The following is a 15,458-nucleotide window of genomic DNA, read 5'->3' on the forward strand; positions in this document are numbered from 1 at the left end:
TAATGACAGTCTAATTAAATAGAAGCCACAGAGAAAACTTATTACGTTTTCTTATGCCAAATTATGAATGTCTTTAATGAATATATATAGACACGTCGATTTCTATTTATTTATGTATTTTTAAAAATTAGATTTTTCCAATAACTTCAGGCTTCTCTTTGAGGTAGACCCTTCCACTTACCTAATGTGTTGTGCCTCAATGGCTAGTGATCATCTCTCGTAATGCACAGGGAATCATGAGCCAAAAAAAGCCCTGAAATAAGAAAAACTAAACCACCACAATCTATCCTGTCAAATCTTTTCCCATAGTGTCAAGAAACAGCTGCCTCTTCTCTTTTGTTACTACTTTCTTCAATTAAAAAAGTAATCTAAAATTTTATGAACAATACATTCAAACTTCATTAACACTGTTTACAGTTAATTATGACTCAATATCTCTACCTCTGATACAATCCAATGGGATTTAGTTAATCAGGTACTAATGAAGACTTCATTATTAGGCAGTCTTTACCTGTGAGTTAGTAGATACAGATTGGAGAGTAAGGTGAATTTTAGAAAATTGTCTAGACTGAACAGAATTTTCTATAGCTAAAAGAAAAGGGTAAAATACCAAATTTGTAATTCCTAAATACAGAGTTGTTTCTAAAAAGACTATTGAAACACACATGTTAAGAAAGATGTTTGGTCTCACCTGAAAATACACAAAGGTGTCAGAATATTCAGAAATGTGTTCTTTTACACATCACTCCACATTAGATATTGGCAGGTACAAGTAAATGCTTTTCTTTACCTCTAAAAATAAAAATATGTAATATCATTTTAACAAAAAAAAAGTTTTAAGTCTCATTTATATCAAGGCATACCCCAAAGTGAACTGTGTAGGAATTAAATTGGATACCTGTTTTGTAGCACTCAAGAAAAATAAGAGTGGAATGGCTAAAAGGATGGACTCTGGCACCGCACGGTGTGTGCTTGAATTCCTTTTGTACCACATAGTAGCTGTGTGACGTTCACCAAGTTCCTCTACGGCCTCCATTTTCCTCATCTGTGAATGAGGATCATAATCATGTCTATCCCCTAGGTTACCCAATAGCACAAGCTCATAGTGTGGTAAAGAAGAATAAATGAATTAAAATTTATTTTATAAAGCATTCATAACACTGTTTGGCACACAATTAGTGCTGTATTGGTGTGGGCTTCATAATTTAAATTAAAAGAAAACAACTTTCCAGAACGACCAACATTATGATATTAGTCTTTGTCTTACCCAAGTTTAGAAAGCCAAATTTGGAATCGGCATAGGGAAGTCACATTTTATTAGAATGCTCAAGCCCTGAAAACTTCGAGTAATTCCGAGCTTGCATCATTATTTTAAAACTCACATATCCAAACCGCTTCCTGACAAAGGATGGTGGGTATTTCTACTTATCAGCAAAAGTGGTGCCACCATGTGGCAATAACATAAACACAGGTGCTTATGCATTTGTCTGACTAGGTTTGAAATTATGCAAAGTTAGACAATTTTTTATTTTTTAACATTTACTTTTTGCTCCCAAATTGCATGTATGAAGTGAAACTTTATTTTCCCAATTCAAAAATTCCAAATTCCCATAATTCTGTGAAACACTAATGCGTTGCTTTTTGAAAGAGAAGTAATATAATTTGCCTCTAATTTGAATTTAACAAATAAAGGAATAATGCAGTTAGAACACTGATTTTCAAACTGAATTCCACGGAGTCTGGGTTCCCAAGGGAAGAGGCCGGAGAGGAAGTGAGTGGGTGGGACATTGGTTCCTCCTTAATGGTTAAACTCGTGCTGGTTTTATATGTTGGGACTATTCATAAGATTTTATTTGAAGAAGGTGTCCAGCTGTTTAAAGAAATCTTTTTGCTTTTTAAAAGCCAGTGGAATCCTATATTAGAAGGTTTTAGTGGGACTTTAAGACTTTTTGTTTTGTAGTAAGATTTCCTTAGAACTTAGGAAACAGCTGAGATCTGGAGAAGAAAAGAGAAAAAGTGCATCGGTTGAAGTCCTATTCCCATTTTGCAGGACTGGAGCTTAGGAGGTAAAAAAGGAAAAGGCACGTTTTGAATCAGGAGGAAAAGGAGAGACTCATCATGCATGGCATTTCTGTTCTTTTTCTCCTCCCACTTTCCTGCACTGTTAATGTATGCTGTTAGCCAGAATAGATTAATCACTGAAGCTTCCAGAAAATAATGGATTATTTTTTATAGTTAAAGGTAGTTGCTTCTTGGCTGGCAGAACACAAGAACCAATAAAAGCTCTTTTTTTTCTATCAAAACAGAACACACTTACATACTTCTGCAAACAAGTGTTCCTGATAGAAGAGTGGGAACATATTCTTTGAAAAATTTTTATTTGCTGAATAAACAAATGTGATTTGTTTCCAAAAAGTGTTGTTAGAGAGGGGGAGCTGCAGAAAGGGTCATTTATTCAACCAATATTCATTAAATTTAAACTTATCTATTAAACTTATATTACATATCAGGTGATGGGCTAGATTCTGGAGTTAGAAGGGAATGCCCTGCCTCAAATAGTAGGTTTTAATAGAGGAAGAAGTGTGGTTAGCCATTTGCAAATAGTAATAATTTAGTACGTGTGTGTAACCTAGAAGAAGATATGAGTTGTAGAAAAAAATCTGGGGAAGGAGACATTGTGTCTCACCCTCGTTGTAGTTCTTGTAAAAGTCAGTTTGCTCTAGGTCCCGGATGATGAGTGTTATATGTGGCTAGATAACTCTTTTTAGATTAATACCTATATTTTCTATTTTAAAACACTAAAATTCTCATCTACCGAAGGTTTCATTTACAGGTACCGTTATTTCAGATTAAATTTTTATCTCAAATTACAAAATAACGTGGATTAGTTTCTTAGCTCCTGTTACCTTGAAGTCGCATAAATTGGCTTGATTTTGTTTCCATACTGCAAGAAGCTGAAGGCAGCTTTGAGCTGGGACTCAAATGGTGAAGAGCTAGAAACACTGCAATACTTCAGAACTAAGTGGGTATTACAAATGAGTTGGCAATTCATGTTTGTGTTATGGTTTGTTATGACTGCTTAATTCAAAAGCATATTTGCAGAGAGGGAATTTGAATTAAGTAAATCAAAATAGTAAGGCTGTGATTAAAAAGTTAGCTTTCTTTAACTTAAATGTTGATATTTCAAGGCCTACTGATATTTTAGTCATTTGTGGTTATTTTTGTTTCCTGTTCAGGCCCCTGGGAAATAAGAGAATAGTAAATCAAAGCCCAGATTGCTTCTTGCATTTATTTTCTTTTCATTTATGCTCTGTATTAGTGCACTTTAAAGAAACTAAAGACATGTATAACTTGAACAGAATCACTTTGAGGGAGAATTGTATTTCTGGACTAATCAATTTAAATAATTCTTGTTATAAAAATTATTTTTATGTTTGATAATTTACTAATTTTTAAAAATTTCATGCTGATGCTATCATAAATATTAAAAATGGAAAATCGACTAAGAATATTTGTATTACTAAAGTGAAATTTGGGCAGCAAACTGAGGTTGTATTACTTGTTTTCCCATTTTCAATTTTTGATGTTAGGCACATTCAAATTCATTAATTTTCTTTTTCAGAAAAAATGTGCCTTCCAAGACTGAAATAATACTAGACATTTCACTGAAGAGCCTTCACTAAAAAGCACTTCAGCATTCTTTTAGAAAAATCAATTATTGGTTATTTCAGATAAAATGTTAAAGAATTTTGATTAAACAGCTTCGAGAGGATTTATTCTTTTTGATTTACATTTAGTAATTTAATTCTTCATTTTTCAAATTGGAGATTTAAAAACTTCTTAGCTTACAGTTTATCAGTTCTGGTCTAATTTTCTAGTAATATAACATGGGGTAATCATTCATGAATTAGGCCTTATTGTTTAGATAACTCAGGAGTGTGGTCATTCTTGGTCATCCCTACTGAGGCAAACAGCATGGGTGGGTCAGTTTTATTTTCCTCAGTGCTTCCTACCCCACTTTGGTGGTTGTCGTCTGTCAGCACACCAAGTTCTAAGAGGTACACTGGGGTCTGTGAAATGATATCTTAGGTGGAAAATTTTTTTAGATCTTTTTTTTTTCAAATACTTAATCACTATTGCTAGAAGCTTATTCACTGTCAATAATTTAAGCAGTCAAGTAATATTTATCTGGAATTCAGACAGACAAAAAGCCCTAATAAGTAATTGCTTTAGGATTTTAATTTGGCATGTGTACATGCATGTGTGCACCTGTGTCTCTAATTTTATTCCCATATGATTCTGTGACTGTCATTCATTCATTTATTCCTTCATTCATTCCAGGTATGCATTGAGACATTGCTATGTTTTTGTGCAGTATTAGGCACTGAAATTATAGTCTCTCGTCTCATGGAACTTGGAATAATGGTGAAGGGAGACAATTAAACAAATGTTATGAAAAGAATTGCAAAATTTAATGGGAAAATGCAATAAGACTCAGAAAGATACTCTGTATGAAGTCATTTTTAGCTAACATATGAAGGATAAATAAGAATCAGTCTAGAAAAGTGGAATGGGATTGGATTTTAGGAAGAGATAACATGTAGGCAGAGTCTCTGAGACTTAGGAGAGCATGGTGTTTAAGGAACTGACAGAAGATCAGTATGACTCAAGTGAAGCAGAGTAGATGGTGTTAAGGCTGGAAACACAGGCAGAAAGCACACCATGGAGGGACAGGACAGCCATGTAAAAGATTGGGTTTTAGCCAGGAGAGTGACAGAAGACAGCTTTAATAAAACAGTCAGTGGCAGTGGAGAGATCTTTATGAATTAAAAAAATATTTAAGAGGAGAAAAGATCTTTTCTGTCAATTGGATATGGATAATAAAAGAGAGAGAGGAGTCAAATATCACCCCCATGTTCTCCTCTGGCTGCAATACTTGAGACCAGAGGTCTTGGAGAAAGAGCAGTATGACAGCTAAATGAAGAGTGCCAGTAATAGTTATACTTATGGATCGCAAGTTTGGAATAGATGTTTAGGCTAGAGATAGAATTGTCACCATATGAGAAGCAAATAAAGTTCTGGGGATGGAAGAGATCACCACGGAGAGTCCTGGAGAGAAAATAGAAGAGGGCTCAGGTGGGATTCTGGAGCACCAACATCATTCACTTAATGCATCACGTTTTCTGCATAGGTTTATGCATTGATCTTCTGCATCAGCAGATGGGTTCCTTGAAGGCAGTTCTTTACTTCTCTTGTTGACTAAAAACTGTTTTGGCATTTAATAGGGCTTTACAAATATTTGCTGAATAAAGGAGTGAATGAAAAATGGTATGTCATCCTGATAATACTATAAAAACAATGACCTCAATGTTATTTAGATACATACAGCCCTAAACAATCTCTGATACTTTCTTTAGACAGTATAATACTTAAGAATTTATGCCACATCATAGTTATTGAGGCAAAGAACGAGAGGAACAAGATACATACAGGCATCAGGCATGGACCTGTCCTCAAGTTAGCTTCATGCTACGATGTAACCAACAGGATATAAAGAATAAAAATGTAAATAAAATTATAAAGTTGTATTTGTTTGGTTCCAAATCATTGTTAAAAGAAGGGAGTGGGAAGTGGTAGCAGGATTTCAGAGAAGGAAATATCAGGGTGGTTTAAATGAATTTAAATCCACTTCATGGAGTTGAAGGAAGAAAAAGACTTAAGTTCTATTTATTTCCAAAAGCTCATGGATTCTACCTGAAAAACTCTCTCCAGCAATCAACATAATGACGAGGGAAGTGGCTGTGAAGCTAGAATCACAAAAGCTAGGTATCCCCGTTGCTGGAGTAAAGTGAGATCCAAGATGGGATTGACATCCCACGAATAAAGTGGTGTGGTTAGGACAAAGACTGTAGTGTACTGCTTACGGATCTTCTTCCACTCATCCTCTAAGACCGCTTCAGTTTCTGTTCAAGAAGGCTCACAAGGAGAACTGTACTTATGTTAGGTGACGAGATGATCAGTAGAATTGCACATGTGCATACCAAGAGTTTAATACACAGAGACAGTAAACCAGATAACTTTCTATAGTAATAGGTATATATTTAATATATCTATATATATCTATATATATAGATAGATAGATACATATATATATAGATAGATAGATAGATAGATACATATATATATATAGTAATAGGTAGTAGATGTAACTTAATCCTTACTGATTTTGGTTTGGCCAGAAAGTACAGAAATGATAGGACAAGGCAGCACATATGATACAGAGAAGATGATAATCTCCCTGGCATTACCTAACAATCTAGCATCAGTACTCATCTTGGTATTGAGCAGAGTTTCAGAGATGACATGGTATCATTAGGAACATGTTGATGTATTTTAATAGAACCAGCCCGCCCTGGCAAAAAAGGCTGCAAGAAAGAAACAAATATGAAATGATTAGTAAAAGAAGATATCTATTCCTGTTGAAGTTTTATATAAATTCCTGCAGAATTTGCCATGTACTGAAACTATTATTATAGGCTACACTTTGAGGAAGCACTCATGGCATGTGTCTGAGGCAGCTATTCCACATTCTTTTCTGAACCCTAGACTACCTATATGACTACATATTTGATTGGACAATGTTGAGGCAGAAAACAGCACAGCAGGCAGCCTTTCCAGTGGGCAGACTCAGCAGGCCCAAACTCTCACAAATTTCTGTGCGTGAAAAGAGAAACAGAAGAAGCTGAACAGACGATCAGAGCAACATTTGTTTCTCCCCAGATGTAGAAATTGTAGTTCCATGTCCACTTGCCAGTGTGGTTATGGACAACTGTTTCTTTGGTATAAAGAACTTAATTTCTGTGTGAACTGGCTCCTGGTAACACCGGTGATGCTGTATCCTGAGTTATAGCTGCTGTAACTATGAATATTAACTGAGATAGTAAATATGGTTTCAGTTTTTATTTCCTTTTTTCAAGTTTCAATTTTTAACTAAATTGGCACATACACATTGGTGGTGAGATTGTGCTTGTGCCAATTTTTCGTGAAAACCTGTGTTTTGCAGTATACTGCTTTTAAGTTTCATTTCAGAGCAACAGCATGGGCAGTCTTCAGCCATAGTTGTGATAGTTGTAAATGGTCAAAACTGTGCATTCTTAGAATTTTTCCATTCACGAGATTTGCAAGTTGTTCACTTAAAACATTCTTAAAATGGGTGGCTTCTTGTTTGTAAGTCAGCTGATAAAGTAGCAACCAAAGATTCCTATTTTTTTCTTAAAGATTGGTACCTGAGCTAACAACTGTTGCCAATCTTCTTTTTTTTTTTCTGCTTTTTCTTCCCAAACCCCCCCAGTACGTAGTTGTATATTTTAGTTGTGGATCCTTCTAGTTGTGGCGTGTGGGATGCTGTCTCAGTGTGGCCTGATGAGCGGTGCCATGTCCGCACCTGGGATCTGAACCAATGAAACCCTGGGCCGCTGAAGCGGAGCACACAAACTCAACCACTCGGCCACGGGGCTGGCTCCAGATTCCTATTTTTGAGCATATGAAAATTCTCCCACTTACTTGTGCTATAAATAACAGCATCTGAAGTGAAGAATTAGAATGGCTACTGGATTATTCTTAGGACTCTGAATTAACTCTTTGGTGGTCTTAGTATTTAAAAAAACATATTTGTCACAGAAATTTACAACGAACAGGTATATATCTTGTTCAAATAAATATAATTATCATAAGCATCTATTTGATCTGAGATTTTTATTTTGAAATGAAAGGTTTTTGTTTCCATGTTCATTAAAAACTGTTTCTAGAAAATATTGTGTGAGTTCATAAATGCTAAACAGAAGAAGGAATAACTATCAAAGAGCATTTAAGAAAGACACTGAAGAAGATGAACAGGACTTTGTAAAGTGATAATTAAGACTAGTTAATATATATGCAGAAATGTTGTGACGGGGCATGTGGTATTAGAATAACACATAATATAAATATAACTTAAATATGTTGGCATGTATTTGAAATCTCAGATAAACAGGGTGAGTCCAAATAAAGTGATGAGGTCTTGAGGTCTGTTAAGAAAGCATGATTTGTTCATAACTAAGCTAGCACTAATATTTGTTGTCATCAACTTCCTTCTAACTTATGTATCACTGGCCACCTGTTCTAAGGAATTTGTAAGGAATTTGCATGTTCGTAGACAAGAAATGTTGTGAACAGGGATGATTCATTTCCCCACTGTTAAAAGAGGCTGTTAACTTTTCCTTGTAAGTTGATTATTTCTAATTGTGATAATACAGCAGCTGTGGACAATGCTCTTTCTTTCACGTTCGGTGATATGAAAGTGACTGTAACTTGTTGAAATTCAGCCCTGGTATTGTGTTACTGTTATTGCTCCTGGGGAGGCTTATTAGCCTGTCACGGAAGATGTAAGAAAAATCCATTATTCCTTTTGGAATGCGACGAGCTTTTGTCACCCACAATACAATTAATGTTAAAAATAGAAAGAATGGCAATGATATGATTATGATTAGCCAGAGATGAGCTATTGTCCGAGTAACAGGAACTAATCCAGCAGTCCAAAGATGACCTACACAGAACCATCAGTTTGCTGATTGCCATTTCTCTCTGAGTTTGATGAAATATTCATGCCTTTGCTCTCCTCTCTGTGAGCACTATTGATTTCTTGTATAAACGCTGCTATATTTAGTCTAGACAAATGGAATGTGGATTGCTGCTGAATAAATTGGATGAAAGACTGGGATCTTGCCTGCCGCTTTCTCTCAGTCTTGGGCAATTATTTATAATCAAGAGCAGTTTTTGTAAGTTGAGGGTGATTTTTCACAATTTAGTGATTAGTCTCTGAACAAAGGCAAGCAGTTAGACACAATCATTTCTGTTGGGATAGCAGGTTAAGAAGTCAAATTACCCTTTGAGGTTTACAATAGCTGTTTTGGAGAGTTCTGGGACTTTTTTTTCCTTATCTTTTTTTTTTTTTTGGAAGAGGGGATGTTTTTTAGGGATGTGATGTTTACAGTTTATGGATCATAAGAAAGCCAGCAAGAAGAGACCCCAGAGTCTCTTGAAATTTTACATTTGGTCGTTATAGGGTTAAATTCTGACCTTTGTTTATTGGGATTTCCATGTAAAAATTGGAGGCTGTAGTTTGGCCTTTTTAATGTAAAAATGAAATATATCATTAACAGCCATTGCTTTTGGCTGGAATTATGCCAACTCTATAAATTAATGCTCAAAATCTCATGTTACTCCAGAGCCTTGATTGAAAGTTCTACATTGGACACTGCAACTAAGAGATCTTACACACTGTCATCCTCATCTAGTTTGAAACGCGTCACAATTAATATCTTTCCTTTCACAAATAATCATGTTTTAGAAGACATTGTCCTCCAAACCATGGTTTATTAACAAATTGTTTTACCATTTTCGTTAAAGTGACACATGTAGTAACATCAATGCAAGCTTCTGATCAATGCATTGAAAGATAACCAGTGTTAGCAATCCAAGATTGATACCAGTATCCCCCCATCCCCTACACACAGGCGCACGCACACGTGCCTGCTCACACACACAATTCAAATGATAAGCAAAGACATTAATGTTTCATTTAGTGTTTGCAGGCTTAACTTCTATAGACAGGATTTCTCTCAGGCTTTCTTGACTTGCTGAAAATAGTTCTTAACTCCACATGGAATATTAACTGTAGTTCCCAACCTGGAATCTGCAGATCCAAGTTACTCGTAGTAGTAGTCAGAGCATTAGATACCATTTGGAAAAATATAGAAAATTAGAAGAGGGAAAATTATTCATATTTTCACCCAAAATACAACCACCTTCTGTTTTGTATCTTACCACTCTTTGCTATTAGAATTCAGAAACTAATATAATTAAAACCCCAGTAGAATATATGCTCTGTGAAGGCTGGAATTTTTGTCTTTTTTGTTTTACTAGTGAACCCCAACATCTAGAATCAAGCCTGAGAATTTAAGGTTCTCATTAAGTGTATATCAACTAAGTTAAGTATATTTATTTAGTTTAAAGAGTTATCATAGGGTATATGTCACTTTTATTAACAGTTTTTTCATTTAATATTGTAACACTGTTTTTCATATTCTCATAAACATTTTTTCTTTTCTTTTCTTTTCTTTTTTTGAGGAAGATTAGCCCTGAGCTAACATCTGCTGCCAATCCTCCTCTTTTTGCTGAGGAAGATTGGCCCTGAGCTAACATCTGTGCCCATCTTCCTCTACTTTATATGTGGGATGCCTGCCACAGCATGGCTTGACAAGCGGTGCCATGTCCACACCCGGGATCCAAACCAGGGAATCCTGGGCCGCCGAAGCAGAACATGCGAACTTAACCGCTGCACCACCAGGCAGGCCCCTCCCATAAACATTTTTAGTGATTGCCTATTTCTCTACCAAATGGAGTGACATATTTTACTTAGAAATTTTCTTGTTGATGATTTTAATTAAATAATACTACTTCAGTAAACAATGTGACATTAAAATCTTTCTTCCTCTGTTGGTTTTATCTCCTTAAGATATATTCCTAAAGTTGGAAAACTAAAATCAAATATTTAATGCCTCTTGATACATATCACCAAATTGTTTTTCCAAAGTTTTAAACAACTGGCCCTGCCACTTAAAATATATAATTGTCTGCTTGGTCATATGCTTACCCTGCACAATGGAACATTGTACATACACATATGCATACACATGAATCATACAATATTTAATAATTAGAAAATGATGCCTTATTTTGATTTAAAATTTGCATTTCTTTATTAGTAAGGTGAATATTTTTGCATTGTTTAACTATATTCTCTTATTTTCTTTTCCCATTTTTCTAGAAGTTTTAGTGTTTGTATTTTCTAATATTTAATAGAAATCATATATAATTTTATTTTCATACTTGCTCCTAATATTTTTGTTTTGTTAGATACATACTGTTGATGATTTATTTTAATATACAGGAAGTATCCATTTTTATATAATAGAAAAACCCAAAGCATTTATTGAGGGATGTGCTGTATGCTGTAAGTCTTTGAGTGGATCACCCCATTTGTCCTTTTAACAACTCTCTCTTGTTTCTGTTAAACTGTAATTATCTCCATTTTACATCTAAGGGAACTGAGGCCTAGAGAACTTGAATAACACATTCAGGTTAACACAATTAGAAGAGTGGGAACAGACATTTAGATTTTAGAACAGAGGTTGAAAATCAGCAGCCTGCATGTCAAAGTAGACTTATTGAAGCATTTATTTTTTTTTGGTTCCTATAGTGTTTAAATATTTCAAATTATTTTTAAATTTAATTAGGTGACTTCTTTCTACAGTGGGTCTGTATTTTCTTTCTTTTCTTTCTTCTTTTTTTTCCCCCACCAATAATTGGTTGGATCTCAGTAATGGCTGACCACTTTGAAGAGCCATGCAGTCCAGTTCACCATAGTTTTCCTTCCAAAATCCCTATTGTCTTTCACTAAACATGTTTCATTCAACTACAGAACTTTCATGATGCCTGTGGGCAAGGGTCATGTTCAAAATATCTAACAAACAGTTTGGTGTAAGCACTGACTAATCAGAGTGGACCCAGCCATAAATAATGGGTATTTCTGTGATGTACCCTGTCTGTGAGCTTTTGTGCTTTTACCACTCCAAGAAGTTATCTAATAGAAATTATGCTAAGAATTTTATATGTTATCTAACTTAATTTTTATAAATTTAAATATCCTATAATCATTTTCATCATCAAATCTTTCTTCCTCCAGTGTTTTGATTGAAGACTTGTTTTAAGCTTCCTCACAGTTTTTCTGCCTATTGAGGAATAAGGCAACAGATCTACAGATCATTACCATTTAAAAACCAGCACCTAGAATGGACCTTGAGAGAATTATGTTAAGTGAAATAAGCCAGTGAGAGAAGGATAATCTGTGTATGACTCCACTCATATGAGGAATTTAAAATTATGGACTAAGAACAGTTTAGTGGATAGCAGGGGAAAGGTGGGGTGTGGGGTGGGCACAAAGGGTGAAGTGGTGCACCTACAACATGACTGACAAACTAACGTACAACTGAAATTTCACAAGATTGTAACCTATCAATCACTCAATAAAAAAAAAAAGGAATGGTGAGGAGAAAATTCCAGTCACCTGAGGTTTTGTTTAATTGGGGCTTTGCAATAAATTACGTAAGAATAATAAAAAAATAAAAATAAAAATAACCAGCACCTGGAAACTTAGCTATTTTTACTCCTTGATGTTTTGACCTGGCGCCATTGCTGTGGTTGATTACCTAATTTACTCACCATTGCCATCATTTTAGCATGCAGATTTGTGTTGTTTCTTTGCCAGGTCCAACACCCCTGCAAATGCATTATGTTAAAAGCTTTACTTCTTAAGGAGTACAGCTTAGAATGTATCTTCTGACTGATTACCAATAAAAATGTTCACATGTGTGCAAATTTGGTTGTTAGAAGTTCTGTATTATAACATGACATCTTTGCTCAATAGAATTGCATTTTTTTGTCCTAAGTTGTCTTGACTTTTGTAAGGTCCAGTAGGATAAGTTTGATAAATTACTTTGATTCCAGTTAATAATTGGAGTTACCTCTTTGAAAAAGGGAAATGGGGAAGATTCATGGCAGAGTACAAATTACTGGGTGAAAATTAGCATATGGTCCATTTTATCAAAACCAATGTACAAAAGACCTTTTATAATCATTGTAAAAAAATGACTAGGTTTGTTAACATAAAATTTGTTGTACGTGCTATAGTGCCTTTTTTGTTTGTTTGTTTCCAAATCAATATGCTAATTTTCTATCCTCTGTCATCCCTCCCCTTTTTATTTTCCCTGTTTCTCCAGTGGATGTGAAATCAGAGGTTCCTGTGGGCCTGGAGCCCATCTCACCTTTAGACCTAAGGACAGACCTCAGGATGATGATGCCCGTGGTGGACCCTGTTGTCCGTGAGAAGCAACTACAGCAGGAGTTACTCCTCATCCAGCAACAGCAGCAAATCCAGAAGCAGCTCCTGATTGCAGAGTTTCAGAAACAGCATGAGAACTTGACACGGCAGCACCAGGCTCAACTTCAGGAGCACATCAAGGTAGCAAATGTTTCTTTGTCTGTGACCTCTTAGGGAGCGTGAGCCAAGACCTGGACATAAGAGGGAGCACTGGAGGGAAGTTTCACTGTGATAAGTCGTGGATGTATGGCCTGAAGGAAATTGTGGTTGTACTAGTGAAAACCTTGGGTAAGTAGTAAAAGTGCTGGCAACAAATCTGCTTTGCTTCTTGGAGAGGGGCCTGACCACTCTTTCAGCCTTTAGTTTACAGCATCAATAGTAGGGAATAGTAACTTCCCACCCTCTCTTTAGATTCTCTTCTACATGATTTTGTTCATTTGCCCCATCTCCTCTGTACCAAGAAGAACCACGAGCCTGGGAAGACCCATTTTATGTTTCTAAAGAATCTGCAAATACTATTTACTAGAAAGGATACATTAGTCACTTCATGTTAAGAGAGCCTCTTTTTTTTTTTGTCTTTGGTCACTAAGTAGATGTCCTGAGTATTTCCTAGTCGTCCTATGGAAAGGACCTCATAATGTATACATTCAGAGCAATAACACAGTAAAAAGCTCGAGAAAATTACATATGAAGAAACTGATGCAGACATTTTTGATGTTTTTATATGAGTCTAATAGACTATAGATAAGAATAGTTGACAATTTGAGACCCAAGTCGTTAAATTATTCTAGGAGAAGTATGTCCATGTCCCAGAATTTTTTATGAGGAACTATTTTATTATCAGATCATTTTAGATGGGTCTGTGTATCTATTTCTTCTCTTGTATCTTCAGAGATAAATATTACTTTAGCTTTATTTGTAAAATGTCTTTCAACTTCTTGACAAAGACATCTAAAACAAAGCTATTTTGGTCTGATTAAGTAGATGTTTAATTTGAATTTATTGTGATAGTAATATAAGGCAGCAAATATTTGTAATGAAAAATTCTATTTTTATGTCCAACTCCTTCAAAAATGACTTAAGTATATGATAATCTATTAATACAATAAATTATCTGTTATATTTTATTATATTGTATATTGTATTATATTGTATTATAGACACGATCTATTACTTACTTGCATATCAAGTAGAAGAACGTTTATGTGGGGTTAATATAGATAACTAATCTATGTTAATATTATATAAATTTACCACATTAATATTACAGTGTCTGAGAAGGTAAAAATGCTATCTTTTTCTCTATGTTCCTTGTTTTATATTTCCTTAGCCTAGAAGACCTATTTTATCTTATTTTCAAAAAAAAAAGCTCTTTGATACCTGAAATAAAATGTAATAATTTTTTCCTTTTACTAGTGAACTTTACTAAAAGAACCCTATAAGAAACCTTAAAAATAAGAGTATTTTTTTTGGTCCCATATGGAATGATGGTTATATTTTGCTTTATAGGAAAACTTCATTTTGTTTATAGAATTATTTTATGTTGTTTATAGAATTATTAATGACTCTGAAGCATTATTTCAATTTGACCTTTGAAACAGTAATAAGAACATTGATGTCTAGATCTCCTTCATTCATTCTAGGCACGTTAAGATGGAAATGATGGATGAGTAAGATTTGTATTCATAACTTTAAGATTCATACTTTAAGATTTTGTTTGTACTTTAAGATTTAAGTAACTATATGGTTCATTTTCCTGTGGTACGTGAACCATATTGCCCTGAATACTGGGCAATACTGATAAGTTACTACCTTAGATACTTGCTTCATTTATGTTGGATGCCTTTTGTAGTTGTAAAGATCAATATAAAATTTTTCTTCAGTGATTTATTGTTTGGTTTTACTCACAAGTTAATAGTAGCAAGTAGGTAATTAATTATTACTTTGGCCCCAACAAAGTAATATAGTAGGTTTACTGACATCTGGAAAATATTGGAAAAAGAGGAGGCTCTTGAGAGAACAAAGTTTCTGAGATAGCTAAAAGGGGAATTTTAGCTTTTGAAATGATTCTCTAAAGTAATAAATTGCTTTCTCAGAAACTAAAGACATACTTAAAAATTTCTTTTAAGTTTAGGAAGTTTTTAGCTTTTTAAAATTTTTATTTTATTTTGTTTTACTTTTTTATGGTTACGGCTAAAAGTTGATGCTTTAAATATTCATTTAGATTTTATTTTTATGAGGAAAAGCAGTGCATGATGCTTTATTTACGTTAGTGTTTTGATTCTTTGGCTTCTGTAATCAACATCTGTTGAGTTCCATGCTATTATCCCATTTTTCCACCTAGTAATCTGAGGCAGAGAGCAATACTGTAACTTGCCCAAGGCCACACAGCCAATAGGTGGGTGCTGCAGAATTTGTAGTCTTGCCTCGTCTGTCTCCAAAGCTACCACATCATCCTGCCCCTCTCCTGAAGTGGAAC

The 15,458-nt window shown here is 34.7% G+C and overlaps 1 protein-coding gene and 1 pseudogene across 45 annotated transcripts in view; both read left to right on the forward strand.

The window, feature by feature from the left end:
- The window catches only part of HDAC9 (histone deacetylase 9), an 866,113-nt gene that overhangs the window by 455,046 nt on the left and 395,609 nt on the right, over positions 1-15,458 (forward strand). For all 45 annotated transcript variants that reach the window (XR_011503369.1, XM_070509860.1, XM_070509723.1 and 42 more), the window contains one exon: positions 12,879-13,120. Coding sequence is in view for 44 of the 45 variants with exons in the window: in XM_070509860.1 (XP_070365961.1) it covers positions 12,879-13,120 (242 nt within the window). In the remaining variant the exon portion in view is untranslated. The remainder of the gene's footprint in view (positions 1-12,878; positions 13,121-15,458) is intronic.
- Positions 5,784-9,904, forward strand: LOC106824321 (casein kinase I-like; annotated as a pseudogene).

The sequence above is a fragment of the Equus asinus genome, chromosome 1 (assembly GCF_041296235.1).
Source record: "Equus asinus isolate D_3611 breed Donkey chromosome 1, EquAss-T2T_v2, whole genome shotgun sequence".
NCBI lineage: Eukaryota > Metazoa > Chordata > Mammalia > Perissodactyla > Equidae > Equus > Equus asinus.